This window comes from Esox lucius, chromosome 9 (genome assembly GCF_011004845.1).
Source record: "Esox lucius isolate fEsoLuc1 chromosome 9, fEsoLuc1.pri, whole genome shotgun sequence".
NCBI classification, from domain to species: domain Eukaryota; kingdom Metazoa; phylum Chordata; class Actinopteri; order Esociformes; family Esocidae; genus Esox; species Esox lucius.
Genome location: NC_047577.1, coordinates 3981893 through 4008800, shown reverse-complemented (window position 1 = coordinate 4008800; position 26908 = coordinate 3981893). Strand labels below are relative to the sequence as shown.

The 26908-nt window shown below is 41.9% G+C and overlaps 3 protein-coding genes across 3 annotated transcripts; all 3 read right to left on the bottom strand.

The window, feature by feature from the left end:
* Nucleotides 1–113: 113 nt before the first annotated feature.
* On the bottom strand, nt 114–10717 carry LOC105027483 (zinc finger protein 436-like). The gene is made up of 6 exons (XM_020049570.3): nt 10638–10717; nt 9493–9685; nt 9230–9343; nt 7770–8076; nt 3097–6078; nt 114–1148 (listed from the first exon to the last, which is right to left on the bottom strand). The coding sequence occupies exons 1-5, from the start codon at nt 10715–10717 to the stop codon at nt 4997–4999; spliced, it is 1776 nt and encodes a 591-aa protein (XP_019905129.2). The 3' UTR covers nt 114–1148; nt 3097–4996.
* A 395-nt stretch (nt 10718–11112) lies between these two features.
* Nucleotides 11113–17452, bottom strand: LOC109616099 (oocyte zinc finger protein XlCOF6-like). The gene is made up of 3 exons (XM_020049568.3): nt 17342–17452; nt 15798–16356; nt 11113–15108 (listed from the first exon to the last, which is right to left on the bottom strand). Exons 2-3 carry the CDS (start codon nt 16348–16350, stop codon nt 13598–13600), a joined length of 2064 nt encoding a protein of 687 aa, XP_019905127.3. The 5' UTR covers nt 16351–16356; nt 17342–17452; the 3' UTR covers nt 11113–13597.
* A 2681-nt stretch (nt 17453–20133) lies between these two features.
* LOC106023707 (zinc finger and SCAN domain-containing protein 29-like) lies at nt 20134–25206 on the bottom strand. Its single transcript, XM_013131073.4, has 5 exons — nt 24996–25206; nt 23267–23659; nt 21475–21867; nt 20931–21041; nt 20134–20561 (listed from the first exon to the last, which is right to left on the bottom strand). The coding sequence occupies exons 1-5, from the start codon at nt 25204–25206 to the stop codon at nt 20134–20136; spliced, it is 1536 nt and encodes a 511-aa protein (XP_012986527.4).
* Nucleotides 25207–26908: the final 1702 nt, after the last annotated feature.

Sequence of the window (26908 nt, the reverse complement as noted above, 5' to 3'; positions counted from 1 at the left end):
TCTACCTGTTTTACATTGAGGAAGGTTTAAGTCTTTCAAAAAGAAATACTTCCTGTTTGTCTTTTGTAGGAGAGATACCAGAATGTAACTCTGACAACGAAAAGACACCTGTATCACTGTGACAGCTTTATTTTTAATATACAATTTAAGTCAATCTAGACCACTCTTTCAGTACCACAATAGTACCATAATACAGCGATACTGTTTAAATGACAGTCACAATTCAATATACAGTCTAAAATGGACTTCATCTCATTATCTCATCATCTCATTACAAGGAAACATAGTGTGATACCCAAGGTTAATAAGGTTTGCAATGGTAGAACAAATTAAGTCAACTCTGAGAATTGATCAAGTTGACCAGACCAGTAATGTGAAGCTAAATTAACAAACCCTTCTCAAATGTAAATAATTTTAAAAAATCAACCATGTAACATATTCTATATATAGAGGACACTCCACTTTCATCTGAGGTGATTATCCGTGGAGATTTTAGCTTGGACTGGGAAACAAGTTTTAGATAGTCTAAAAGAGTTCTGTACAGAGTTAAATCTTACACAGTGATTCACTAAGCCTACAAGGGTTAATCTTAACATACCTGCAAAGTCTATGTTGATTGATTATATTTCAACAAACAGGTGACCATTGCTCCATTAAATGTACGAGAGATGTCAAAACCCAGTGAGCAAAACATCACATTATCACTATAAGAAATTACATACATTGTAATTAACACTTTACACACCCTTCATCAGAGTAATATTAATTGTTTCTGCTTTACCTAAAGCAGAGCTGGCACAAGAGCATTTAACTAGAGTTTTTAGACAAGCAGGCTCCATACAAAAGAGGATGATTGTGGAACAGATCAAACTGCTGGTTTATTTCAGTCATGTCAGATGCTATTTATAAGAGATGTTGAAAAACGCTGGAAAAGGCTGAAAAACATACACCACTGACAAATAAAGTTGTGGATTCTGGACTTATTATTACTGATTGCTGTCCCTATCCAAAGTCCTCCTGGTTGCGTTGCAGATCAAGACGATAGATGACGATTCCAGCTGCCACTCTGCTGATCATACCCCTCTCCAGGTTGTCCCTGTCCTTGTCCATCTGGACATGCTTCTGATCAGGATCAGGTTTTATAGACTCTGGACACAGCCCACATGCATTTATTAATTCTTACAACTCTTAACATGTTCACCTGGCACAGCCAGAAGAGGACTGGTAACCCCTCGGACACTTGTTCCTCTCTGGGTTTCTTCCTAAATGTCAGCCCCTCTTAGGGAGTTTTTCCTAGCCACTGTGCTTCAACACTGTTGTTGCTTGCTCCTTGGGGTTTCAGCCTGGTCTTTTTGTAAAAGCCCTTTGTGATAACTGCTGATGTAAAAAGGGCTTTATAAATACATTTGATTGATTGACTGATTGGTGTGACTGGTCAGGGTTTTTCCCTGAGTTTTTTCACAGAGAAGGTCCTTGATGTTTTGCAATTAGCCCCAGGAATACCTCATGGGCTGACAAACTAAATGTGTTGCAGTTGAGAAAGGAGTTCCACAAAGTTCTATTTTGAGTCCTTTACTGTTCACTTTAAGTATAACCGATATCCATGACTCCAGGAAAAACAGAGGATTTCATCCTAACGCTGCTGATGTTGTACTGTACACTGCAGCCCATCTCTCGCACAAGCATTTGCATTCCTGCAGTCTGATTTTCAACTACTACATAATTCACCTAAAGACCGTAAGCTGGTGCCATATGCTAGTAAAACTAAGTAAATTCTATTGTCACAGTGCTAAAATCTACAATTGGATGATCTCAAAATTACAAAGCTTGACGATTCTGTTACAGAACGTGTCCCAACCTATAGATACCTTGAGATGTTTAGATTATCGCCTCTGTTAAAAACACATTGCAGAGTAGGTTAAGAAGCTCATCGCATCGCATCATCTTCCGCTTAATCCGGGGCCGGGTCGCGGGGGCAGCAGTCTAAGCAGGGATGCCCAGACTTCCCTCTCCCCAGACACTTCCTCCAGCTCTTCCGGGGGGACACCGAGGCGTTCCCAGGCCAGCCGGGAGACATAGTCCCTCCAGCGTGTCCTAGGTCTTCCCCGGGGTCTCTTCCCGGTGGGACGGGACCGGAACACCTTCCCAGGAAGGCGTTCCGGAGGCATCCGAAACAGATGCCCAAGCCACCTCAGCTGACCCCTCTCGATGTGGAGGAGCAGCGGCTCTACTCTGAGCTCCTCCCGGGTGACCGAGCTTCTCACCCTATCTCTAAGGGATCGCCCAGCCACCCTGCGGAGAAAGCTCATTTCGGCCGCCTGTATCCGGGATCTTGTCCTTTCGGTCATGACCCAAAGCTCATGACCATAGGTGAGAGTAGGAACGTAGATTGACCGGTAAATCGAGAGCTTCGCCTTGCGGCTCAGCTCTTTCTTCACCACGACAGACCGATACATCGACCGCATTACTGCAGAAGCTGCACCGATCCGTCTGTCAATCTCCCGTTCCATCCTTCCCTCACTCGTGAACAGGACCCCTAGATACTTAAACTCCTCCACTTGAGGCAGGCACTCTCCACCAACCTGAAGTGGGCAAGCCACCCTTTTCCGACTGAGGACCATGGCTTAAGAAGCTGAAGACTGAAATAGTGTTTTTAAAGAAAAGAATCCTGCCTGTCATCTCAGCATAACAGGAAATGGTTCAGGTCACCTTTATGTCAGTACTTGACTATAGTAACATGCTATACATCATGCATCAGCCTCAGTGTTGAAGCCTCAGTGTTGTCCATCATGAAGCATTAGATTACAGAGGCAAACATTCCCAATAGATTTTGCTGGATAAATAAAGGTAATTAAACAAAAAGGTCTTTAAAGTTTCCTTAATTTTTTTGTTGATGAGAATTGCAACTTAATATATTATTATTATTATTATATTTTACCTTATAAAATGAAAAAACGATTTATTCATTGACCTTCATAAATTCAATCATATGTGATCAACTGAAGGGGCATTTAATTGGTAACAATCCCATAATAAAAGGAATCCCCTTGGCAACAAATGCACCAACCTCCCTCCATCCACCACACCTGAACTTACCTGGGTCAGTGTTAGCATCTAGTTCCTCCTTCTCGTCCCTGTTCTCCAGTTCTTCTTTCAGAGCTATTTCCTCCACCTCCTTTTTAATATCCTTGTAGTCCGTGTTTCAAATGTCATCCAAAGGTTGTTTGAGTGTGACTGAAATATCTAATAATATACGACGTGGCCTCAAGAAACATGCATTTATGTACCTGACCATACAACATGCTTACGCGTTTGCTTACGGAACAATTCTGAAACACAAAAGTATATTAATTACCTGCACATTTTATTTTGTTTACGAACGTGGATCTGAGACATCAAATGCAATTTCACGGAGTGCAGACGCTTTACACACTTAGGTCTATCTAGTCATTAGCATTTTCCCTAAATCCACATCCACATATTATCTTACCTTTCGTGAGTAATTACATAATTTGGATCTATTATTTGTAACTCAGTAATCTACTGAGCTACCAAATAACTACAATATTATAGTTATAACAATTAATCTTTCATTCGCTATTAAAGGACAATTATTGCAATTTCTGAGCTCAAGTAGACCGAGCACAAGTTTGTAGTTTTTGCAACGGTTCTGGATTTTTTTTAAAGTCAGACAAACGCTTCGTTTTACAACCTTCTGTTAGTAATTATGTTCATAAACTTGCACATGCAAGCCGCACAAAGGTTTGTAACGAAGTCCTAACTCCTCACGCGTCACTGTAGCCTCTACTCGAGAGTGGGCAGCTACACACTAATTCCCCAAAATGTCAAAGCGAAAACGAGTTCTACACACTAACACCCCAACATGACAAAGCGAAACGAGTTCGTAAGTATATAGACCCTTTGACATGATATGCATCCTATTTACATTCATGTTCCTTGAGATGTCTCTAGATCCACCTGTGGCAATTTCAGTTGATTGGACGTGATTTGGAAAGGTGCAAACCTGTATACACAACGGTCTACTACAAATGGTCCCACACTTCACAGCACCAAGCAGGCCGTCCTGCCAGTTTCAATAATTGGGGGGGAAATATTTTCAATAACATGGCACATATTTAGAAAACACACGTTTTAGTTTTTATGTTAATTATGAAGTATTGTGTGAAGATTGATTATTAATTAATTAATGAATGGTGCTGAATAGGACTTCTGTGAACAAAGTATTTTTTTTTCAACCTCACAATTTTAGCTGTATATGTGGTTTATATCCAATTCTTGGTTTATATCCACGGAGGAAAGCAATGCTTTTTTTTGACTAGACACCAATAAGTACACAATGCCACGTTTACAACCAGAGGCCATAAATCATGGATGGCTTCTTTAAGTGTAGAACAGAACAACAAGTGGGAATAAAAAGGGGTCTGAATATTTTCTATATGCACTATTTTCCATTTTCTTAAATTTCATAAATATTGCTTGTGCTCCCAAAACTGTATTATTTTTATAAGGCCCGTACTGAACAAGTTAAAAATTAAAATCCAGCTGTGCTCCATCCATCTGGAATATTGATACTCAATATGAAAATATTCCACCTCAGTATTTTACCAATTGGATTAGCAATTTATTACCATATGTCCAGGGTTCATCACATAACACTCAAGGTAAATAACATGTTTCCAGGGTTGTGGCAGTCTAACAAGTCAGATAAATGATCAAGTCAGACAGGTACTGGAAAGGTTAAAAAAGAACCCTGGCTCTTCTGAAGCACAATGGGTGGGATTTGTCAATAGCTTTCATTTCATAACGTTCTTTACTTCTGTGGTTTGAAGTTCACTTTCTTTGAAAGCAACTAAACTCTGTCCTATGTCAATGGCTGTGATACTTGATGACCTACTGACTGTCCCCACATTAGGAGCAGTGGATAGGCTTCTCTTCTGTGTGAGTAAGCTGGTGTGTCTTCAAAGCTGGTGTGTCTTCAAATTTCTTCTGCATGTGTTCTCTGATGTTTCTTCAAAGCTGATGACCGAGTGAAACTCTTCCTACACTGAGTGCAGCAGTGAGGCTTTTCTCCTGTATGAGTTAACTGGTGTGTTTTCAGAGTTGATGAATGACCAAAGCACTTCCCACACTGGGCGCACTGGAATGACTTCTTACCTGTGTGAGTTACCTGGTGCGTCTTGAGAGTTGATGACTGAATAAAATTCTTCCCACACTGGGAACAGTGGTAAGGCTTTTCTCCTGCATGAGTTATCTGGTGTTTCTTCAGGAAATATAAACTGGCAAAGCCATCCCCACATTCATGGCAGGGGTAAGGTTTCTCTTCTGTATGCGTTATCTGGTGTGCCTTTAGTAGATATAACCTAGTGAAACACTTCCCACATTGAGGGCACCGGTAAGGCTTCTCTCCTGTGTGAGTTATCTGGTGTGCCTTCAGTTGATGTAACCTGCTAAAACTCTTGCCACACTGAGAACATTGGTAAGGCTTCTCTCCTGTGTGAGTTAGCTGGTGTTTTTTCAGAGTTGACAACTGACTGAAACTCTTATCACACTCAGAGCAGTTGTAAGGCTTTTCTCCTGTGTGAGTTCTCTGGTGTGTTTGTAGTTCATTCGACTGACTGAAACTCTTCCCACAAACAGAGCAGGTATATGGCCTCTCTCCTGTGTGAGTTCTCTGGTGTGTCTTTAGTTGGTTCGACTGACTGAAACCCTTGCCACAAACAGCGCAGATGTACGGCCTCTCTCCTGTGTGACTTCGTTGGTGTGTTTTGAGTTTACTTGGTGTCTGAAATAACTTCCCACATTGACCACAGAGGTGTGTGTTCTTTCTGTTTTGAGTCTGTTTTGAGTTGAGGTGAGTTGGACAAATGACGGTTCCTCTACATTCTAAACATGGGTGGGGCCTACAAGTGTGGCTTCTCAACTCCTCTGACCGATAGAAACTAGTGAAACAGTCCATGCAGTGGTGATGTTTCTGTCTTGAGATCGCTGTCTGTTTTTGATGGTTTGTTGATGCTGTGGAATTGGGCTCATTGTCTGAACCAGATCTGAAGCTCTCTCCTATGTGAAAATATGGGCACATATTGCATTAGTAAAAGGAACTTAGCATCAACTGAGACTTACCTGTTAATGTTACAATCTGTAATTTAATTAAAAACAAATCAATAACCCAACAGTTGCTGTAAAAAATCTAGTTTAGAACATTTTGAAATTCATTGACAGAGATAAAGACGCTAAAATTGATCATGAACAATAGTGAGGGTTTTTTGTACTCCACAAAATTGTGTGATGTTCAATTCCCAATTAAGGTTTAGCTTCATTGCTACAACTCCAAGGAGATTAAGGACAGTCGAAATAGATTGTTCACTGAGGCACATCCAGTGCGGTTTTGTTTCTTGTCACACTGCTTGCTGAATCAGAAACTATGAAAGAGAACAGGCAACCAGGCTGCCATGAAGTGGTCACTAGAGGGTGACAAGGCAAGGCAAATATATTGTATTACTAGCCAATTGAAACTCCACTTGTGGGACCACTTGGCTAATCCATGAGCCGGATTTAAACCCTTGAAAAGGGCAGGCAGATAGGAAGAAAGAATGGGAATATAAATCTGCATAGGAATAGGGGAGTTCCATGAATACAATGGACCAGAGGGACTTGAGGTAAAGATGTAGGTTCTGGTTCCATGTTGCGGAGCATGAACCTTCAGCAACGACCTGTGAAGGTTCATTATGAGAGAATGACATGGTGTTGACAAGTGTCACGCCAAGGTTCTTGGTCCACTGAGTGGGAGACTAAGCAGAGTTGTCAACCATGATGGAGAAGTCTTGATGGAGAAGAAGGAGGAAGAGATGTTGAGATGATTGTGCTGGAGTTGGTGGGCCGACATCCAACCAGAGATGTGAGGCAGCCATGCACAAACGTGTGTTGAAGTAAGAAGGAGAAAATGTTTTGCGCAATCTGCATAGCAAATATAAGAGAGACCATTGTCTCAGGATAAGACGAAGACAAGTGACTTGAAGTATATGAGAAGAGGATGCCTACAACCAAGCCTGGGTGACACCAGCAGAGAGAACAGGGGCGGACCGATCCTTTTCATGTCAACTGGTACGTTTCTTGGGAGGGAGGTCAGATGTCAGATGAGACACAGGAAAGGGATGAGTTGATAAGGGAGGTGAGGAATGAGAGATGATATGGAGGAGGTGAAGGGGCTGGTTGCCGGTAAAACAGGACTAGTTGCAGGACTTCATCTGGAGAAATGGGGTGAATGTCCCAATAATAGATATATCAGAGACTCGGAGGGGGTTGGAGTGAAATCAGCAGACAGAAAGAATCAGTAAGTAGGAGGGAACTGGTGTAGGGAAAGGTAAAGAGATGGAAAAATAGGGGGGTAATTATCAAAAGCAGACGACAGGAGGATGAAGTCGCTCAGTAATATGAGTGGTGAGCCATAGTCTGGAAATTAGCTCAACAAGCTGTCACACTGATGTTCAGTGTCTTCTTGTGTAATCCATGTCTCTGTCATACCACATGAAACATTATTTTTTCATTTAACCTCTCGAGAATTAAAAATATTACGTGAAAATGCTCTTTTTTATGACACAATGTTATAATTAAATGAACTGAAACTCTTTTTTTTTTTACCAAATGACCCTACCCAAAAGACATGTGCTAGAACAACCTACTAATAGCTATGGAATCCTCTATGGGCACCAATGCACCAGCCTCTCTCCATCCTCCACACCTGAACTTACCTGTGTCAGTATTTCCATCTACTAATTCCTCCTCTTCCCTGGTGTCCTGCTTTTGTTCTTCGAGGGCTATGTCCTCCATCTCCTCCTTGACTGTCCCCTCCTCCACCTCCTCTTTAATCTCCTTGTTAATTTCTCTCTCTTCCCAGAGTCCTCTCTCCTCCTCTTCCTCTTTGACGATCACATTTAGCACCAGTGGTTGACCGCAGTCCTCCAGCTTCACTGTAACCATCTCTGGACCCCCCTGTGAGCTTCTCTGGCCTGGAATACCACCACCAGAACCCTGGGACTTGTGCTCAGACATGGCAGCCTATAGATAGATTCAAAAAATACAGGAGAAAAACTGTGAATTTCACAGATTGCTCAAGCTTCACAAAATACTGGAAAAACTTACTTAGTAAAGAGATTAATAAGGACCATGCCTAATATTGTACACACTAATATCCTGCTTATTGTCTCTGAGGTAGGATACAGGAGAACAAAATTCCAAAATCTCACAAGTATGACACACCTTATACAGATAAAATACGACGAATACATGTACCCACTTAATTTTTATTATTTTACCAAATCACCTGTTATAATAAAATCACTCATTAGGCACGTTGTAGAGCTCACTGGCCGGCTGGTTGAGTCGCACCCCTTTGCACCAAGAACAGCCCGACTTCACATGACAGTGTTGTAGGTCGATGCTGACTTCCACATCTGGGGTTTGCCCAGGCCACTCAAGTAAACTGAACTGACTGTCCCACAGGCCTGCCGCTGACTCAATGTTTTTATTTATCGCACCATCCGGAAGCCCTAGACACTGTCATGGGTTTGGCCCATTCTTTATTTCAAGTAAGTGTATAATGTCAGGAAAGTATTTGATAGTAATAATGCAATATTTTTAATCAAGTTATTACGGTCCAGCAACTCAGCAGGTACTAGAGGGGCTGAAGTGTTGTATGAAGTAGGCTAACATGGCAGTTGTTCTACTTTACGGCTATAAGAGCACGAGATGGTAGGCCTATATAATCAGTAACCAGCCACCTTCTTCATGGTCTAAAAGAGCGGATATACCTATTTCACCTCATGTCGACCACTGCCTACTGGCGCTGACGAGCCGTGGGGCCGCCATCTTGGACCGGTCAGCCGCTCCACTCAGTGTAATTTAATTAATCATACCTCAATGAATACCTTACTGATTTTCACGCATTTTCTTTTCAATCAAAAGATCAAAACTGGGAACATAATCCCCAAAAAGGGAGAAAAACAGGTACATTTCCAGTCTGACTATCATTCTGATTGAAACACCTAATGTGTGTGTGTGTGTCTGTGTGTCAGGAATGCATGTTCAATGTGTCATCAGTTGTGTGTATGGGTTTATTTGTAAATGTGTTTAATATGAGTGGCAGCAAACACGTGAGATTTTAATATGTCCAGGAACATTATTATATGTTGTTTAAAGTAGAAATATTCACATCATTCGGCTGAGGTTGTGGGTTTGAGGTTGCCGTTTCTTGGGAATCCTGAGAGGCCACGGAGAGGCTTTCTTCAGCTCTTCTGGAGGTAGACGTAGCCCTGCCCTTTAGAAACTAAAATGAAGAATAATAATACAATATAATACAATATATATATATATATATATATAAATAAAAAGGGATAAGTATCTCACCCTGCCCTGTGATTGATAATATAATATTTACATTTATGAATGCTAATGGCCTTATGATGATACACCTACTCTTTGGAGGTGAACCGGGAAGCTGAAGATGGATGGAATAACACCATCTCGGAGTCGGACAATCTGACCCGTCCTATCAAAATCGCCCTGCTTAAAATGTTGACAGCAAAGCACTGATGACACACTTGCAGTGAATCCTTCTCTCCTCAAAGCTACTTCCCACTTCTTCCTCATATCTTTATCCTTGGGAAACCTTCAAAATGAAAACAGAAGATTTGGGAGAGTCTACACAAAAACATTTCAAAAGGAGGTCAAGCTTATTTTATTCCCTCAAGTTTCTTAGAACCTTTCATCAAACAAAACTCCTACAAAACTCCTATTATCAACAGATGCATATCTGTTGATAATGAACCAAAGTTGCTAAAATTGTGAATAAGCTTGTTTGCAAACCATTCTACTATCATATGTTCTGTTGCCTTTATTTTAAGTGGGGTGGGTATGAGACATGAGAAGTATCTTACTTTTGTTAGGGTGAATTACATGGGAATAATACACAGGGTTGGGCAAGCTACTTGGAAATGGTAGTGAGTTAAGCTATTAGTTACTCTGCCATGAATAAAGCTTCACTACACAAAATCTACCACCCAGTCAAATGTAGCTAGCTAAGTAACACAAACACAGCAGTAGGCTAGTTCTTTACATAGGAGGTTGCTTTAAGTTGTGCTAATTTCACATGACAAGAAAAGTGTAGCTTGTGTGGCCAAGCTACTTGGTAAATAAAGGAGTTACTACTACTGAAAAGTTACTTGATTCTGGAAATATTGAAGCTACCACCAAAATACTAAGTCACTAGCTAAGCGAGTACTGCCCAACAATGATAATATCGTCTTTTATTTATTTATATCTATATATGATACAGTCTATGCCACTTGTGTAAAATTAGCTGGCCAATGTTATACCAGTAATATTAGTTTTTTTTTCTACAAAAGCATTCTTGTGTCAGTTGTAATCTAAGTCAGTGTTATGGAATATGACTTATCAAGTCTCAGTTCGCTGGGTGAACACCGGCTGGTGCAGTAAACATAGCCTAGGTAGCTGGCTACGATTTCAGTACAGTAATATCAAAGATCCTTGCTCCTTCTCAACTCTCAGGTAATATTCTAGTCACAAAATACATCCAATAGTATGGTAATGTTAAATCTTACTTGTGAAAAGTAATCCCCCGAGCCCTGCTTTCGATGGTCCTCCGATTTGAGCAGGAATATGCTGCACAGTGCTCTGGCATCGTTGCTTCTGCTGCTACGCAACTAGGAGTATGACCGGTCCAAGATGGCGGCCGTATTTCTCGCGCCCAGCAGCCAAAGCGGCGGCTACTCTTTATTATGTCTATGGTTATAACTAGTTACTTGTAGTTAGCTTGGCTAGCCGTTGAAATTGCCATTTTGCTAGCTAGCTCTAACATATTCTGTATTATTGACTCATGTTCATCGGGTTGATTTGGAGGAGTACTACAATAACTAAGTCCATTGTTGTTCCGGTTATGGAGACGTTATGTTAGAAAGCTGGATTTTACAATGACACTTGAATTCGAATTAGCAGTTATTGTTGCTGTAATTAGCTGCGCGTTAGCTTAACGTCAACACTTACCAGAACAAGATCTGTTCCTGTTGTCGCGAGAACACATGTCGTCACAACCGTCCTGTCTTAACTACAGGAGTTCAGATTATTGCGCAATTTCACAAAATCGTTCTTTGATTAAAGACTTGATTGGAAATTATATTTCCACAGTATTTTTGTTCCATACGGTTTCACGAGCATATTGAAACAGTAAGCCGTATTTATTACGGTTCGATAGAGACATCTTGTGGTTGAACTGAACTACTACCGCTACCTATCGCATTAACGCAACCGGTATACAAGTACTGTCACAAAGATGGAGTAGATTGCTTAAAAACTCTGAATGTACTTCTATTGAGGTTGATGTTGGTAATCAAACTAGACTAGCATTAAAACAGTAAAGGTAATCTAGCACAGGATGTGTTGGTGGGTGGGCATAAATGTATGCTGTCAAATCATTATCATTGAATTATCATTAAAAGCTTAAGCTACATGCAAGTGCACTAAGGTGGAATACTATTTTACACAAACATATTTTCACCAAACTAACAGTGACTTAGTACAATGCAAATGAGGTGGAATGTGTTGTATACTTGTATTTCACAAGCGACTCACAGCTGGTAGGGTTGGGAAAGGTCAGAGGCCACGCTAGCCTTTTATGCATATTATCGAGCGCATTGTGCGCAGGAATTGCTTAAACACCCTATTCTTAAAAAAAAAACTCTGTTAGGTTCTCTAGGCCCAGCGAGCCAGTCGTGAGAGCTGTAAGAAATAGACACACCCTGTAGCTTTATTCATGTACCAATAGTTTGTATTTTTACAACCATAAACCACATCGCACTTTGTGTATATGTTAAGCGTTTATGTATTATGTCCAGTAATTCAAGTGCCAGTGTAATTTTCTTCTGGTAGAATGATCCCTTTATCTAGCTGCAGCTGAAGCTTAGAAAAAACATTCATAAGGTCCATATCTCTCTGGACATCTTGACTGTGTGGAAGACTGAGGAGCTCATTGTTTTCACAACAACAAATTGTCCAGTAAGTGTACATTTGAATCCCTGGTCTTGTAATGAGTGAATCCAACACATACATCATGTAAAAGTCAATAGAAATGACACACACACACACACACAGGGTCAACTTTGATGGGCTTTAGGGTTTAAAAAATCTATGTACAAGTTATAATTTCTTTGGTAAATATTTTCGATTGCTATGTTAGCTGTTACATTCAATTACAATCACACTCTAAAATAAAGGCATTGTCTGTAATTAAGCCACTTGATTACAGCAGTGGCATAGTGGACGTAGCTATAAGCACTGGGACAATGCCTCTATGCTTTCAGAATGTTTACAGTCTAAATTTGGTATTCCGTTGTTTTTATGATCACTGTTTAAATAAACATTACTTTCCTTATTACCATATGTGGTGATGTTGTACTTCATTAATTTGATTATTTTTCGTTTACTGGGTACATATAATCCTTTTACATCATTTGTTTTACAATGAGAAAACTGGATATAAAACGACTATGTATTCATGTAAAGAGATGTGTGCTGAGATAACTTCCTGAATTAATTGCGTGTGTGTGTGTGGGGGGGGGGGGGGTTGTGTTTCAAAAATTAAAATATGACATTAATAAATGCACAATTAGCAAGGGAGGGAACTAGAACTGGTTTTGGAAAGGAAGGAAGGGAGAGAAAAATGGTTTGTTTTAGGAGGAAAAATACAAAATTGAATACAATATTTGAAACAATTTCAGTGTAAAGTAAAGATTAATTTGGCATGTGACAAATGATATAGAAACAAACAGTATAAATAGTATTATACCAAATAGCAAAAATATTGTTATACTACCTTGATATAATTACATTAAGTGATTGGAGTAATAAACAAACAAATGTTAAGACATTTAGCTGACACTTGTCAAGAGCAACTGAAAGATGTTAGAATGCATTTTACGTTGATGTAGGAGAATGCAACACAGCTTACTTGTCTTGACAGATGCTACACAGATTCGTCTTGATAGATACTGCTCTGACTCATGGCCTAACAACATGGCAGTTCGTTGACCATAACAATATATTTATTCTGATAAAATGTTGTGGGCTATTTAGGATGACACTTGGCTTTAAAACTTAATGCCACTATTCACTATACAACATTCCAACTGAAACTTCCTCTTTATTCACCTATATGGAAACAAGAATGTGTCAAGGTAATACCAAACGTCTAGTGTTTATTATATGGTACTTAAGGTTTATAACATGATATCAGTGTTGCTGTGGTAACATGGATGAAGATGACCAGTGAAATGTTAAAATTCTAATAAATAAATCCTGTTGTGTTGTAACAAGTGGAACCTGCAAAAGAAATTCACATTATGATATACTGATGTTTATATGTTTTTTTTACTCATTTTGATTGAATTTCTTTGAAAGCAGAAAAACACTGTCCAATGTCAGGGCTTGAGACTTTAAGATTTCGTTACTGAAAAAATATCCTCACATTGAGATCAGTAGAAAGGCCCTTATGTAAGCTGGTGTTTCTTCAAATTTGATTTGACAGCTTTTCTCCTGTGTGTGTTCTTTGATGTCTCTTCAAAGTTGATAATTGACTAAAACTCTTTCCACACTGAGAACAGTGGTGAGGCTTCTCTCCTGTGTGAGTACGTTGGTGTGCCTTCAGAGTTGATGAATAACCAAAACTTTTCTTACATTGAGGGCAGTGGTAGGGCTTCTCTCCTGTGTGAGTAATCTGGTGTTTCTTCAAAGTTGATGACCGACCAAAACTTTTCCCGCACTGAGGGCAGTGGTACAGCTTCTCCCTTGTGTGAGTTAACTGGTGTGTCTTTAGAGTTGATGACTGACTGAAATTCTTCCCACACTGGGAACAGTGGAAAGACTTTGTTCCTGTGTGACATAGCTTGTGTTTCTTCAGGAAATATAAAGTGGAAAAACTTTCCCCACACTGAGGGCAGTGGTAAGGCGTTTCCCCTGTGTGCGTTATCTCATGTGCCTTCAGTAGATATAACCAGATGAAACTCTTCCCACATTGTGCACATCGGTAAGGCTTCTCTCCTGTGTGAATTAGCTGGTGCATTTTCAGAGTTGATAACTGACCAAAACACTTGCCACACTGGGAGCAGTGGAAAGGCTTTTCTCCTGTGTGAGTCCTCCGTTGAGTTTTCAAGGTTTTTGGATTATTAAAATCCTTCCTGCAAAAGGAGCAATTGTATGGCTTCTCTCCTGTGTGAGTTCGCTTGTGTGATTTTAGGTGGTGTAGCCAACTGGAACTCTTTCCACACTGAGGGCAATGATTATGCTTTTGTCCTGTGTGAGTTAGCTGATGATGTTTTAAGTTTCCTATCCGTTTGAAGCTCTTCTTACATTTACAGCATTGGAAAGGCTTATCTGCCTTGTGAGTGATCTGGTGTATCTTTAGGTGTTGTAGCAGACTGAAACTCTTACCACACTGGGAGCAATGACAGCTTTGTTGTGTGTGAGTCATCTGGTGTTGCTTTAAGATTTCTATCCCATTGAAGCTCTTCTTACATTGAGAGCAATGGTAAGGCTTCTCTCCTGTGTGAGTGATCTGGTGTGTCTTCAGGCTGCGTAACCAACTAAAACTCTTACCACATTGTGAACAGTTGTATGGCTTTTCTCCTGTGTGAGTTCTCTGGTGTGTCTTTAAGTGTTTCGACTGACTGAAACTGTTCCCACAAATAGAGCAGGTGTATGGCCTCTCTCCTGTATGACTTCGCTTGCTTGTTTTGAGTGTGCTTGGTGCTTGAAATATCTTCCCACATTCACCACAAGGGTATGTGTTCATTCTGTTTTTAGTCTGTTTGGAGTTGAGGTGAGTTGGACAAATGAAACTTCCTCTACACTCTAAACAGGGGCGGGGCCTACAAGTATGGCTTCTCAGCTCTGACTCATAGAAACCAGTGAAACAGTCCATGCAGTGGTGATGTTTCTGTTTTGAGATCTCTGTGGGTTGTTGATGGTTTCCTGCTTCTCTGAAACTGGGCTCGCTGTCTGAACAGAGAGCGAAGCTCTCTCCTGTGTTAAAATATGGGCACATACAGTGTTAGAATAAGGATCATAGCACTAACAGAGGCTTTTAAACACTCCTCAGTGCTATAATCAGTCATTTAATTTTACAAAATGGTAAAGAGGAAAGAGGTGAAAAAAAACTGAAAGCATATGTCAGGTCAGTCACTCAATAACATGAGTTTTGAGCCATGGTTAGGAAATTAGCTAAACAAGGTGTCACACTGATAGTGAAGTGTCCTGTGTCTTCTTGGGTAATCCATGCAAAGTGGGTAGCTATGTATAACAACTGGACATTGTATAAAAAGAGTGTGTTAGGGCGTAGACCGATGACTAGTGGGAAAGAACAGTGAGTTTGCTTCATCAGCAAGTAAAAAAAGAGGTCGGGGGTCACAAGACCTCTAGCCACAGAAAAGCAGAACAGACTCATCACAAAACAGTAGATTTTGTCCATCAGCTGCCCAGAGACCAGGTATACCACATGAAGCAATAGCTTTTCATTTAACCTCTCGAGAAGTAAAAATATGAAGTGAACATGCTCTTCTTTATGATAGAATGTTATAATTAAATTAACTGAAACTCTTTTTTTTTTACCAAAAGACCCTACCCAAAAGACATTGATTTGCTCAAACAACCTATTAAGTTATGGAATCCTCTATGGGCACCAATCTCTCTCCATCCTCCACACCTGAACTTACCTGGGTCAGTGTTTCCATCTACTTCCACCTCTTCTTTGGTCTCCACCTCCTCTTTTACTGTCCCATCCTCCACCTCCTCTTTGACTGTCCCATCCTCCACCTCCTCTTTGGCTGTCCCATCCTCCACCTCCTCTTTGGCTGTCCCATCCTCCACCTCCTCTTTGGCTGTCCCATCCTCCACCTCCAGTTTGACTGTCCCATCCTCCACCTCCAGTTTGACTGTCCCATCCTCCACCTCCAGTTTGACTGTCCCATCCTCCACCTCCAGTTTGACTGTCCCATCCTCCACCTCCAGTTTGACCGTCCCATCCTCCACCTCCAGTTTGACCGTCCCATCCTCCACCTCCTCTTTGACTGTCCCATCCTCCACCTCCTCTTTACTCTCGTTGTTAATTCCACTCTCCTCCTCCTCCTCTTCTTCTTTGACATAAACATTACAAGCCATTGGTTGACTGACGTCTTCCAGCTTCACTAACACAATCTCTGGATCTCGTTGTGAGCTTCTCTGGGCTGGAACACAACTCTCTGAACCCTGGGACTTGGGTTCAGACATGGCAGCCTAGAGATTAATTCATAAGAGTTTCACAGAAAAGCCCAAGCTTAAAAAAATACTGGGAAAAAATCTAGCATATTGTACACACTAAAAACCTGCTTATCCAGTCTCTGGTGGGATACAGAAGAAAAAATAATAATTCCAAATTTACACACTCTCAGTGGGCAGCTGATTGGGTTGCACCCCTTCGCATGCTGACACGACAGCTTCGCAAAGTTGCTGCAGATGGTTGTACATTAATAATGCCAACATCTCATGCCAAACACGCTCTGTGGGTTTGAGTCTGGGGACCAGGCGGGCCACTTAAGAAAACTGAACTCACTGTCCCACAGAAGTGCCACTGACTGAATGTATTTGATTTGTCGCACAATTATGAATTTGTCATAATGCTTAAGTTTAAAGTTAAATCCAAGAGATGAAGATTAATGTATATCAAATTAAAGTGTCGATTGAACCTCCTTCCTTTAAAATGTGACTGTACTACTGCAATGTTTAATCACGTTATCGTGGTGGCCGCCCATCCACCAGCAGACCTACTGGGTATTCCAGGCCTTTCCAGCTCTACCGAGAAATTTAAACACCAGCCAGGATAGAGGGCAATACATCCGTGCGATTCATGGTTAATACAATACCGGGCAATACAATACCGGCTCATCCAGCAGCTCACCATGCAGATGGGCTGAAGTGTTGTATACAGCACAGGCAGATATGTTGCTTTGCGGGGCACAAGGGCAGGAGATGGTAGGCCTATATAATCAGCGACCAGCCGCCTTCTTCATAGACGAAAAGACGAGGGGAGACTCTTTGACCTCATGTCGACCACTGGCTGTAACTAGTTACTGTAGTTAGCTTGGCTAGCATTTTAAATGGCCATTTTGCTAGCTAGCTCTAACATATTCTGTATTATTGACATGTTCATCGGGTGCATGTGGACAAATAATCCATTGTTATTTTGGTTATGGAAACGTTATGTTAGAAAGCTTGATTTTACCTTGACACTTGAATTCCAATTAGCAGTTATTGTTGCTGTAGTTAATTGCGCGTCAGCATAACTTCCACACACTTTATCAGAACGAGATATCTGGCTGTTGTCGCGAGAAAACACGCCCTCACAACCGTCATGACGGCGCCACATTTAATTAGACATTTGAGAAGAAAACCGTACAAGATAGAAAACAATATCATTAAACAATTTCAGTGCAAATATTAACTTCAAGATTTCACAAATTATATGTAACATTGAAAATACTGAGAAAAATAAAAAATATTATTACACTGCTTGGAAATAGATATGTCGGCTGATAAAGTTATTTTGCTGACACTTACATTTCTGAGTAAAACAATATTTAAAACAATTTCAGTGCAAAGATTAATTCGGGATGTGACAAATGATATGTAACAAATAGTGTACATAGTATTATAACAAATAGTAAAATCATTATTATACCACCTTGATATAGTTATATTGAGTGATTGGAGTAATAAACAAACGAATGTTAAGAAATTGTGCTGATACTTGTCAAGAGGAACTAAAAGTTGTTCGAATACATTTTACGTTGATGTAGGAGAATGCAACACAGCTTACTCATATTGATAGATACTGCTCTGACTCATGGCCTAACAAGGCAGTTCTTCTGCCATAAAAATATATTTATTCTGATAAAATGTTGTGGGCTATTTAGGATGACACTTGGCTTTAAAACTAATTGCCACTATTCAACATACAACATTCAAACTGAAACTTCCTCTTTATTTACCTATATGGAACCAAGGATGTGTCAAGTTATTACCAAACGTCTAGTGTTAATTGGTACTCAAGGTTTATAACATGATATCAGTGCTGCTGTGGTAACATGGGTGAGGATGACCAGTGATAGGTAGTTAAAATTAAAAAAATCAACCATGCTATGTTGTAACATAAGTGGAACCTGTGAAAGAAATTCACATTATGATATACTATGATGTTTATGGGTTTTTTTGCTTGTTTTGTTTGAATTCCTTTGAAAGCTGCAAAACACCACCCAACATCAGGGCTTGAGACTTTAAGATTTAGTTACTGAAAAAATATCCTCACATTGGGAGCAGTAGAAAAGCTTCCCTCTCATGTAAGCTGGTGTTTCTTCAAATTTGATTTGACAGCTTTTCTGGTGTCTCTTCAAAGTTGACTAAAACGTTATCCACACTGAGAGCAGTGGTGAGGCTTCTCTCCTGTGAATTCGCTGGTGTGCCTTCAAAGCTGAAGAATAACCAAACCTTTTCTCACATTGACAGCAGTGGAAGGGCTTTTCTCCTGTGTGAGTAAACTGGTGTGTCTTCAGATTTCCCGACTGACTGAAATTCTTCCCACATTGGGTACACTGATAAGGCTTTTGTCCTTTGTGAGTAATCTGGTGATGCTTCAGTGTTGATGACTGACTGAAATTCTTCCCACACTGGGAACAGAGGTACCGTTTCTCTTCTGTGTGTCTTCAGTTTATATAACCAGGCAAAACTCTTTCCACATAGAGCACGTATGTAAGATTTGTTTCCTGTGTGACTTAGCTGGTGTGTCTTCAGGCTTTGTAACAATCTAAAACTCTTAGCACACTGGGAGCAGTTATAAGGCTTTTGTTCTTACTCTAATGTGTGCACCATGCACCATACAAAGCGACGTACAGGCATCTTTATTATTCATGTGACACTGCAACATCACAGCAACCAGGGAGGTAATTCAAGTTATGATGCTGTTGATCGTGATTTATTGGTTTGCAATGTGGTCATTGAATCAACGGTGGAAAAGAGACAAGCAGTAACAGCAACGCAAAAAAAAAAAATGCCCAAAACTGATTTTACGAGCTATTGCGGAGATTGACCTTGAGATGACTGAGACAGATTCACGCGATCGCGCACAAAGAACAAGAATGGTTGGGGTTTAGTATATACATTTAAGTAAATCACAATTGTGAATAATGTTATCGTAGACTACATTGACTTATTTTTGGCATCTTTTTGTGTTTCAGAAAAAGGAGTACTACAGAATGTGGCAGAACCTAATCAGTGCCCGAACAGTGGAAATGGCAAGATATTTTGAGCGCAGATGGGGGTTGCCACAGTGCGTATGTGCAATTGATGGATCACATCCCCAATCTGGGACCAGAGTATTTCAACCGGTAGGGCTGGCATTCGATTCATCCTGCAAGCTGTTGTGGGTGGAAGGTCTCTTTTGGAATGTTTTTACAGGAGCAGTAGGGAGCCTGCATGAGGCCAGAGTGCTGCGCTTATCAGGGTTGTGGGTTCTAGTGGATATGGGTTTGCTGCTCCCTGATGAAACAAAGAAAAATTGTGGACATGATGTGGGGTACTATGTCCTTGGTGACGCTATCCTCTGAAAAGCTGGCTGATGAAACCTTTCCACGGACAATGGACGGGTGACATCCCAGCAACTTGTGCACAACCACAAAAGAAGCAGAGCTAGGGTGGTGTTTGAGAATGCTTTTGGTAGACTGACGTGCAGACAATCTACATTAGAATAATCGATTATAACAAACGTCTAGTGGCTGATATAGCAATTCTTTCAGTCTGTATGCACCTGTTGTACATCATGTTTGTTCTTTATCTGTTGAGATTTAATAAATAATTCAGCAGTAAAAACAAAAGAGTGAATGGGAGTTCTTCTGTTTTCAGACACACACACACACACACACTTGTTTCCACAACTATTTATTTATGTGCATAAATGTAGGTGCAAAATTCAAATGTGCAAAACATGTATAAATAACAACTAGTGGAGGCTGGGGGCACTCTTTAGTCCAGTGGTGGAGCAGTGTGGCTGTTTATTTGGCTCAGCGACTGGGCAAGCAGGCCAAGAACAGATAGAAACCCACCATGAAACTCTCTCTGGAGCCACCTAGTTTCTTCCTTCTCAGACTCGAGGAACGCCAACTCTCGCTTCCTCATTGCTCTTTCAGCTCTCTCCTCGGCTCTTTCAGCTCTCTCCTCGGCTCTTTCAGCTCTCTCCTCGGCTCTTTCAGCTCTCTCCTCGGCTCTTTCAGCTCTCTCCTCGGCTCTTTCAGCTCTCTCCTCGGCTCTTTCAGCTCTTTCCGATGCCAGGCTGTCAAGTAACAGCTGCATATACTGGTCCCGCTGCTCCTGTCCCCGCTGCAGGACGGCTCGGTTAGCGTCGTCCATGTCCCTCAGCGCGTCAAGGAAGTCTGTGTCTCGTTTCCTCTTTCCTAAGAGGAAGAACAACACAAATGAATAAGCAAACACTGTTTAAAGTAGCATCAAGAGATGAAGTGGCATATTCAGGTTTCCCACCCATTTTCACTGACAGGATTTCAAATCTCTTCCATGACTTTACAAAACTGAGTACTTTACTCCACAGGCTGGGCCAACCTTTTCCATTCATATTTACTTCAAACGATCAGATTTAGTGACACACCTTAATACAATAAAATATACAGTAGGATATAATTTCCCCTCCATCTCCTAAGCCAATATATGACAACATCTTAATAAACTTTTCCAGAACTTTCAGTGATTTTTCTTAATTCCATGACTTTCAAGACTTCAGCTTGCAGGCAAAATGCTCCTACAGGTACCTTGGCGTTTGTTGCCTTCAGCAGGACACATGAGACGAGGGCTGCTGACGGTCACAGGTGAAAACACACTAATCTCTGCAGCCTGCGGTTCAGCGGGCCTGTCCGTTCCATCTAAAAAATTAAATAAAAGTTGGGGAAAAATAAACGTTACGTTGTACACCATTAGCGGCTGACCTTGAGCATGTGGGCTAATATGACATACCTGTGGCCAAAACATTTTTCTAGGGCAGTGTTTTTCAACCCTGCTCCTGGGCGCACACCTGCCCTGCATGTTTTAGAGTTCCCCCTGCCCTAAATTACCTGATGCAACTCATGAAGGACTTGATAATGAGCTGATCATTTGAATCAGGTGTGAGTGAGCTGGGAGAGATCTAAAACATGCAGGGCAAGGGGGCGCCCAGGAGCAGGGTGGAGAAACACTGGTCTAGGGGAACAATAACATGATTAACAATAGCCCGACTAATATAGAAATCACTTTTCATGACACTTCCAAAACATAGCGTTATAGCATGTAACATGCATCGTGTGAAACATTGCGATTTACCTTCAACCGACTGGTTGTCCGTTTCGGTGTCTTCCACCAACGCCGTAGCAGAGTCAACCGTTGCCGCGGCGCCAGATAAGGCCGGCCTGTGGCCCAGCAACGCATCCAGACGGTCAAACCACTTGCTGCTCCGCCGGTCAGAGCCGCTTCGGTTATTGTGGTTCTTGATTTTCTTGTAATCCTGTTTTAGTTTTTTAAGCTTCTCCCGGCACTGTTTCCCAGTGCGAATAATGTTCAGCTCACTTAACATGCAGGATATTTTCGCGTACACCTTATCATTACGGACCGCCGATTCAAACTCCCGCTGGATTTGGTCCTCAGCATAAACACTCAATAAGGCCTGGACGTCGCTGTCGGTCCATCTGTCGTTCGATCGGTTCTCCATAAGGTCATCTGTAAGCACAATAAACTCCATTACTAACCCATTGACCATATGCTGACATCATTTACAAAAGCCACAGACATTTAAAATGGAGGTTGAAAACTTCTGTGAGTTGCCTCTACTCGACCAATCAGAAATGTCCCAACCCCCTAAGTTCTGGGGTGGGGACATTTCCCGAGTGGGGGGCAAAATAATGTCCCTGGAACTTAATGTAGTCCCTGGTCCCTGCAGTGGAAACGCAGCTCTTGTTTCATAGTGGAAGGAAGTCAGATTGTCTGTTGCTTCTTTTTACTGCAGATTTCAAAGACAAAAGGGCAGCGCCGACAACATACCTTCTCTCTGTGTCCAGCCATCAACACCAACCCCCCACCATTGGGGCCCATTCACAATCATCCCCACCATTGGGGCCCATTCACCATCCCAATCATCCCCACCATTGGGGCCCATTCACCTTCACCATCCCCACCATTGGGGCCCATTCACCTTCACCATCCCCACCATTGGGGCCCATTCACCATCCCAATCATCCCCACCACTGCCACTACAATGGAACTGTCAATCCTGGAGCATTCCGCTGTGTCTACAAACATCTTCAACACCTACCTCGAGACATGCTGCATCCCAGTCTGTTTGAAGTCATCCATCATAATCCCAGTCCCCAAGAAGTCAAGGATCACAGGACTTAATGACTACAGACCCGTCTCCGTGACCTCTGTGGTTATGAAGTCATTTGAAAGCGTTGTGCTGTCACACCTCACGACCACCATCGACCCTCTACTAGATCCACTGCAGTTTGCCTACAGAGCCAACAGGTCTGTGGATGACACGGTCAACATGGCTCGTCACTTCATCCTCCAGCATCTGGACTCCCCTGGAACCTTTGCCAGAAGCATGTTCGTGGACTTCAGTTCCGCATTCAACACCATTATTCCTGCTCAGCTCCAGGGCAAGCACTTACAACTGGGAGTGCCTGAGTCCACATGCAGGTGGATCACAGCCTTCCTGACCAAAAGGAAGCTACACATGTGGCTGGGGAAGCACCTGTCTTTCCCCCTGACCATCAGCGCCGGCACCCCTCAAGGCCGTGTCCTGTCCCCCCTACTCTTCTCCATGTAAACCAAAAGCGTCACCTCCTGTCACCACACTGTCAAGCTCCTGAAGTTTGCGGATGACACCACCCTAATCAGACTTATTTCTGATGCAGACGAGTCCACCTACATGTGGAGGATTGACCATCTGGTGTCCTGGTGTAGCCAGAACAACTTGGAGCTCAGTGCCCTAAAGATAGCGGTTGACCTTGAGTACCTGGAGCTAACATGATTAACAATAGCCTGACTAATATAGAAATCACATTTCCAAAACATAGCGTTATAGCATGTAACATGCATCGTGTGAAACATTGCGATTTACCTTCAACCGACTGGTTGTCCGTTTCGGTGTCTTCCACCAACGCAGTAGCAGAGTCAACCGTTGCCGCGGCGCCAGATAAGGCCGGCCTGTGGCCCAGCAACGCATCCAGACGTTCAAACCACTTGCTGCTCCGCCGGTCAGAGCCGCTTCGGTTATTGTGGTTCTTGATTTTCTTGTAATCCTGTTTTAGTTTTTTAAGCTTCTCCCGGCACTGTTTCCCAGTGCGAATAATGTTCAGCTCATTTAACATGCAGGATATTTTCGCATACACCTTATCATTACGGACCGCCGATTCAAACTCCCGCTGGATTTGGTCCTCAGCACAAACACTCAATAAGGCCTGGACGTCGTTGTCGGTCCATCTGTCGTTCGATCGGTTCTCCATAAGGTCATCTGTAAGCACAATAAACTCCATTACTAACCCATTGACCATATGCTGACATCATTTACAAAAGACATTTAAAATGGAGGTTGAAAACTTCTGTGAGTTGCCTCTACTCGACCAATCAGAAATGTCCCAACCCCCTAAGTTCTGGGGTGGGGACATTTCCCGAGTGGGGGGCAAAATAATGTCCCTGGAACTTAATGTAGTCCCTGGTCCCTGCAGTGGAAACGCAGCTCTTGTTTCATAGTGGAAGGAAGTCAGATTGTCTGTTGCTTCTTTTGAATGAGTTCTACTGCAGATTTCAAAGACAAAAGGGCAGCGCCGACAACATACCTCTCTGTGTCCAGCCATCAACACCAACCCCCCCCACCATCTAGACCCATTCACAATCACCCCACACCATCCGGGCCCATTCACAATCACTCATCCCAACCATCCCCACCATTGGGGCCCAATCACATTCACCATCCCAATCATCCCCACCATTGGGGCCCAGTCAGATTGTCTGTTGCTTCTTTTGAATGAGTTCTACTGCAGATTCAACCTGCCAAAGTCTATGATGGTGCATTTCTAAACGGCCATCATAGAGTACATCCTGTCTGGTACGCTACAGCCACTGCCAAGGAGAGGCTGCAGCGGATCATCCACTCTGCAGAGACCTACATACCTCCAGGATGTTTGAGGACCAAAACCTCTTGGCAAATGAAAAGTTTCTTTCCTACAGCAGTAAGCCTCATGAACATGCCCCCGGAACCAAACTGTCTACAGCCCAGTCCCCAGATACACACAACCCTTAACTGGACAAATATATTACCCCTCCCCCAAAGTAATCCTCCAATAAAGCCCAAACATGTGGATAGAAACTTTGTGTAAAACCATCACTACCTAAAGATGTATTAAAACGACAGACGCTCTAGTGATTTAACCCGCTCATCAACAGGAATATCAGCATCACACAACCCTGGGAAACGGTTTCCTCGGCAATCAGGGTCGGATCTGTATTTACTAGGTCCTGAACCAGTACAGTATAACCTTTCGGAAATAAACCGTAATAGTAGCTACACAATTTTAGCGTCCATGTCTGCATAGCATTTTACCTAGTCACAAATCACCACATCGGAAAAGCCCTTTTCACATTGCATTGTTCTTAACCCTGGGCGAAGATGCAGTGTGAACACGCCCAGGAAATTCACGTTTACACAATCCCGTACATTCAATGTAAATTCACCCGAACTGGAAATGTTATCCATTAACGTAGCCATGACATTACACAGTAATATAGCAAACTAGTGCTAATACCTAATATTAATGGCTCAACAAAATGGATGACTTTGCCATACTCACTGCAAACAGTCGGATCTTTGCGGTCCTCCAATCGAGCATCCTCCACTTTTATTTGGATGGCCTTCTCTTCCTCTTTCACGCTAAAACACATTCCCTGTGTATTCACCGTTGCATCATTCATCACCGAAAAGGGCTCCTCTTCTTTCACTCCAAACGGTCCTATCTCCACTTTCACAGCAAAGGGCTCTTCCGTGTCTGCGTCCTCTTTCATTGTGGTAGACTTTCTCTTTGTAAATATGCAAGCATTATTTCCCTCCACATTTTCTCCACTCACCCTTTTCCCGGAGATCATGGTCGGGAACGTTTGCTAGATAGCTTTTTATCGTTAGTGTTGACTACACTAGCCAAGGGTTTGGCTTACGGTAGTATCAGAAAAAAAGTAGTAGGCCTTTTCAGTCACAACAAATAGAACAAGGAAAGTATACACGTAAATAAAATTGTTTGAAACACAGATCCGTGTACAAAAAAAGTGTCCAAAGCGTGTAAATATTTCGGGTTTGTGACTGTTAGAAATCAGTCGCTATATTGTTGAAGAAGGGTCGCGTCCACACTGAAAATGAGTCGTCTCGTCACTAACACTACTTGAAGCAACCGCGGAAAAGGCAGCTGGGACCTGACCAATCCGAAGAGGAGGCGTTACGCGTGACACCATATGAGAGAAACTAGTTCCACGCTTTCCAGGCGACGTCGAAGTGACGTCAGACATGGATGCGGATTCACATTGGATGCGGCACACTGCAAACGATCAGTAACAATGATATTTTCACTCTTCTTGTTAATTAGTAGGTGATCCATGTAACTAGTAAGCAATTGTTCTATTTAAATAAAGCAAGACAAGATGAGAGCAGCTCACCCGGGTACTTCGCGTCATGCTCCCGCCCCTTTTTGAGGGTAAGCAGACCATTTCATTTGACTGGCGGTGCATACAAAATCTTTGCCAATTCATTCATACAAAGTAAGAAAACAATATTGCTTTTTAGCTATTAGGAGCAAAAACACTATGGCCAGTCAGGCAAACAATTATTTTACGTTATTTATAGAAAACTCTATATATAATATAGAAATAGGGGTTTCTATTCAGTCTGCCTCCATTGAAGTGTACAAACGACCCAACCCAGTGGCCGGAGGTGTCACATCCTGAATCTCCAGATTGTATTTATGACATCTGTCACCTTTTTGTGCTGTTTTGGTAGTCTGTCCAATGTGATGTTACTGTAAACTAATTAAATTGCTAACATGTTTATCAAGGTAACTAGCCAGCACCATGCACTATATAAGGCAGGCTACAATGTACAGTCAGTAGAAAATAATTCCATCCTCAACCTTTTCACATATAGTTCACATACACATGCACATATGTACTGATTATTGATGCATCGCATCAAATAATTCACATGAGAACAGGGCACCAACCCGACATGAATTTCCATCCTCTCATACAAAGATTCACACGGCTAGCAAAATGAGGAATTACAAATACGGCAGCATTTAGACACAGTTTAAATTGGGATTATTATGACGATAATCATAACATAAAATCACTTTAGGGAAGTTAATTTTCAGAATGTTCTATGTACTGCCTTTTCAAAGCAGCATCAACATTCACTTCTTTCACTTTTAACATTATAACTGTTGACTTTAGCATCATTAACGATCCTTTAATGAAGGGTTTGCCACACACATAAACGTGTTGACTGAACGGGTCCTATAGTTGACAATTTTCCCTCTGCGGATGACCTGAAGCCACAGATCTCTTCTTTGGCTGTTCTTTGTTTTTTGGTAAGTAAAAAGACGCGTAAACTAGGGACCTTACAAAGGTCACCCAGGACCTTACAAAGACAGCTCAGCAGAAGATGTGCTTCCTGTGGCAGCTGAAAAAGTTCAGCCTGCCAAAGACTATGATGGTGCATTCC

Coding starts and splice junctions, on each gene's coding strand:
- LOC106023707 (XM_013131073.4), bottom strand. CDS start 25,206: ATGAAAGAGGACGCAGACACGGAAGAGCCCTTTGCTGTGAAAGTGGAG. Junction 23,660..24,995: donor CAAAGATCCGACTGTTTGCA/GTGAGTATGGCA, acceptor TTGTGCTTACAG/ATGACCTTATGGAGAACCGA. Junction 20,562..20,930: donor TGAAGGCAACAAACGCCAAG/GTACCTGTAGGA, acceptor TCTTCCTCTTAG/GAAAGAGGAAACGAGACACA.
- LOC105027483 (XM_020049570.3), bottom strand. CDS start 10,717: ATGCCAGAGCACTGTGCAGCATATTCCTGCTCAAATCGGAGGACCATC. Junction 9,344..9,492: donor TCCCGGTTCACCTCCAAAGA/GTAGGTGTATCA, acceptor TCTTCATTTTAG/TTTCTAAAGGGCAGGGCTAC. Junction 8,077..9,229: donor CACAACCTCAGCCGAATGAT/GTGAATATTTCT, acceptor ATCTATCTATAG/GCTGCCATGTCTGAGCACAA.
- LOC109616099 (XM_020049568.3), bottom strand. CDS start 16,350: ATGTCTGAACCCAAGTCCCAGGGTTCAGAGAGTTGTGTTCCAGCCCAG. Junction 15,109..15,797: donor AGATGGAAACACTGACCCAG/GTAAGTTCAGGT, acceptor ATTTTAACACAG/GAGAGAGCTTCGCTCTCTGT.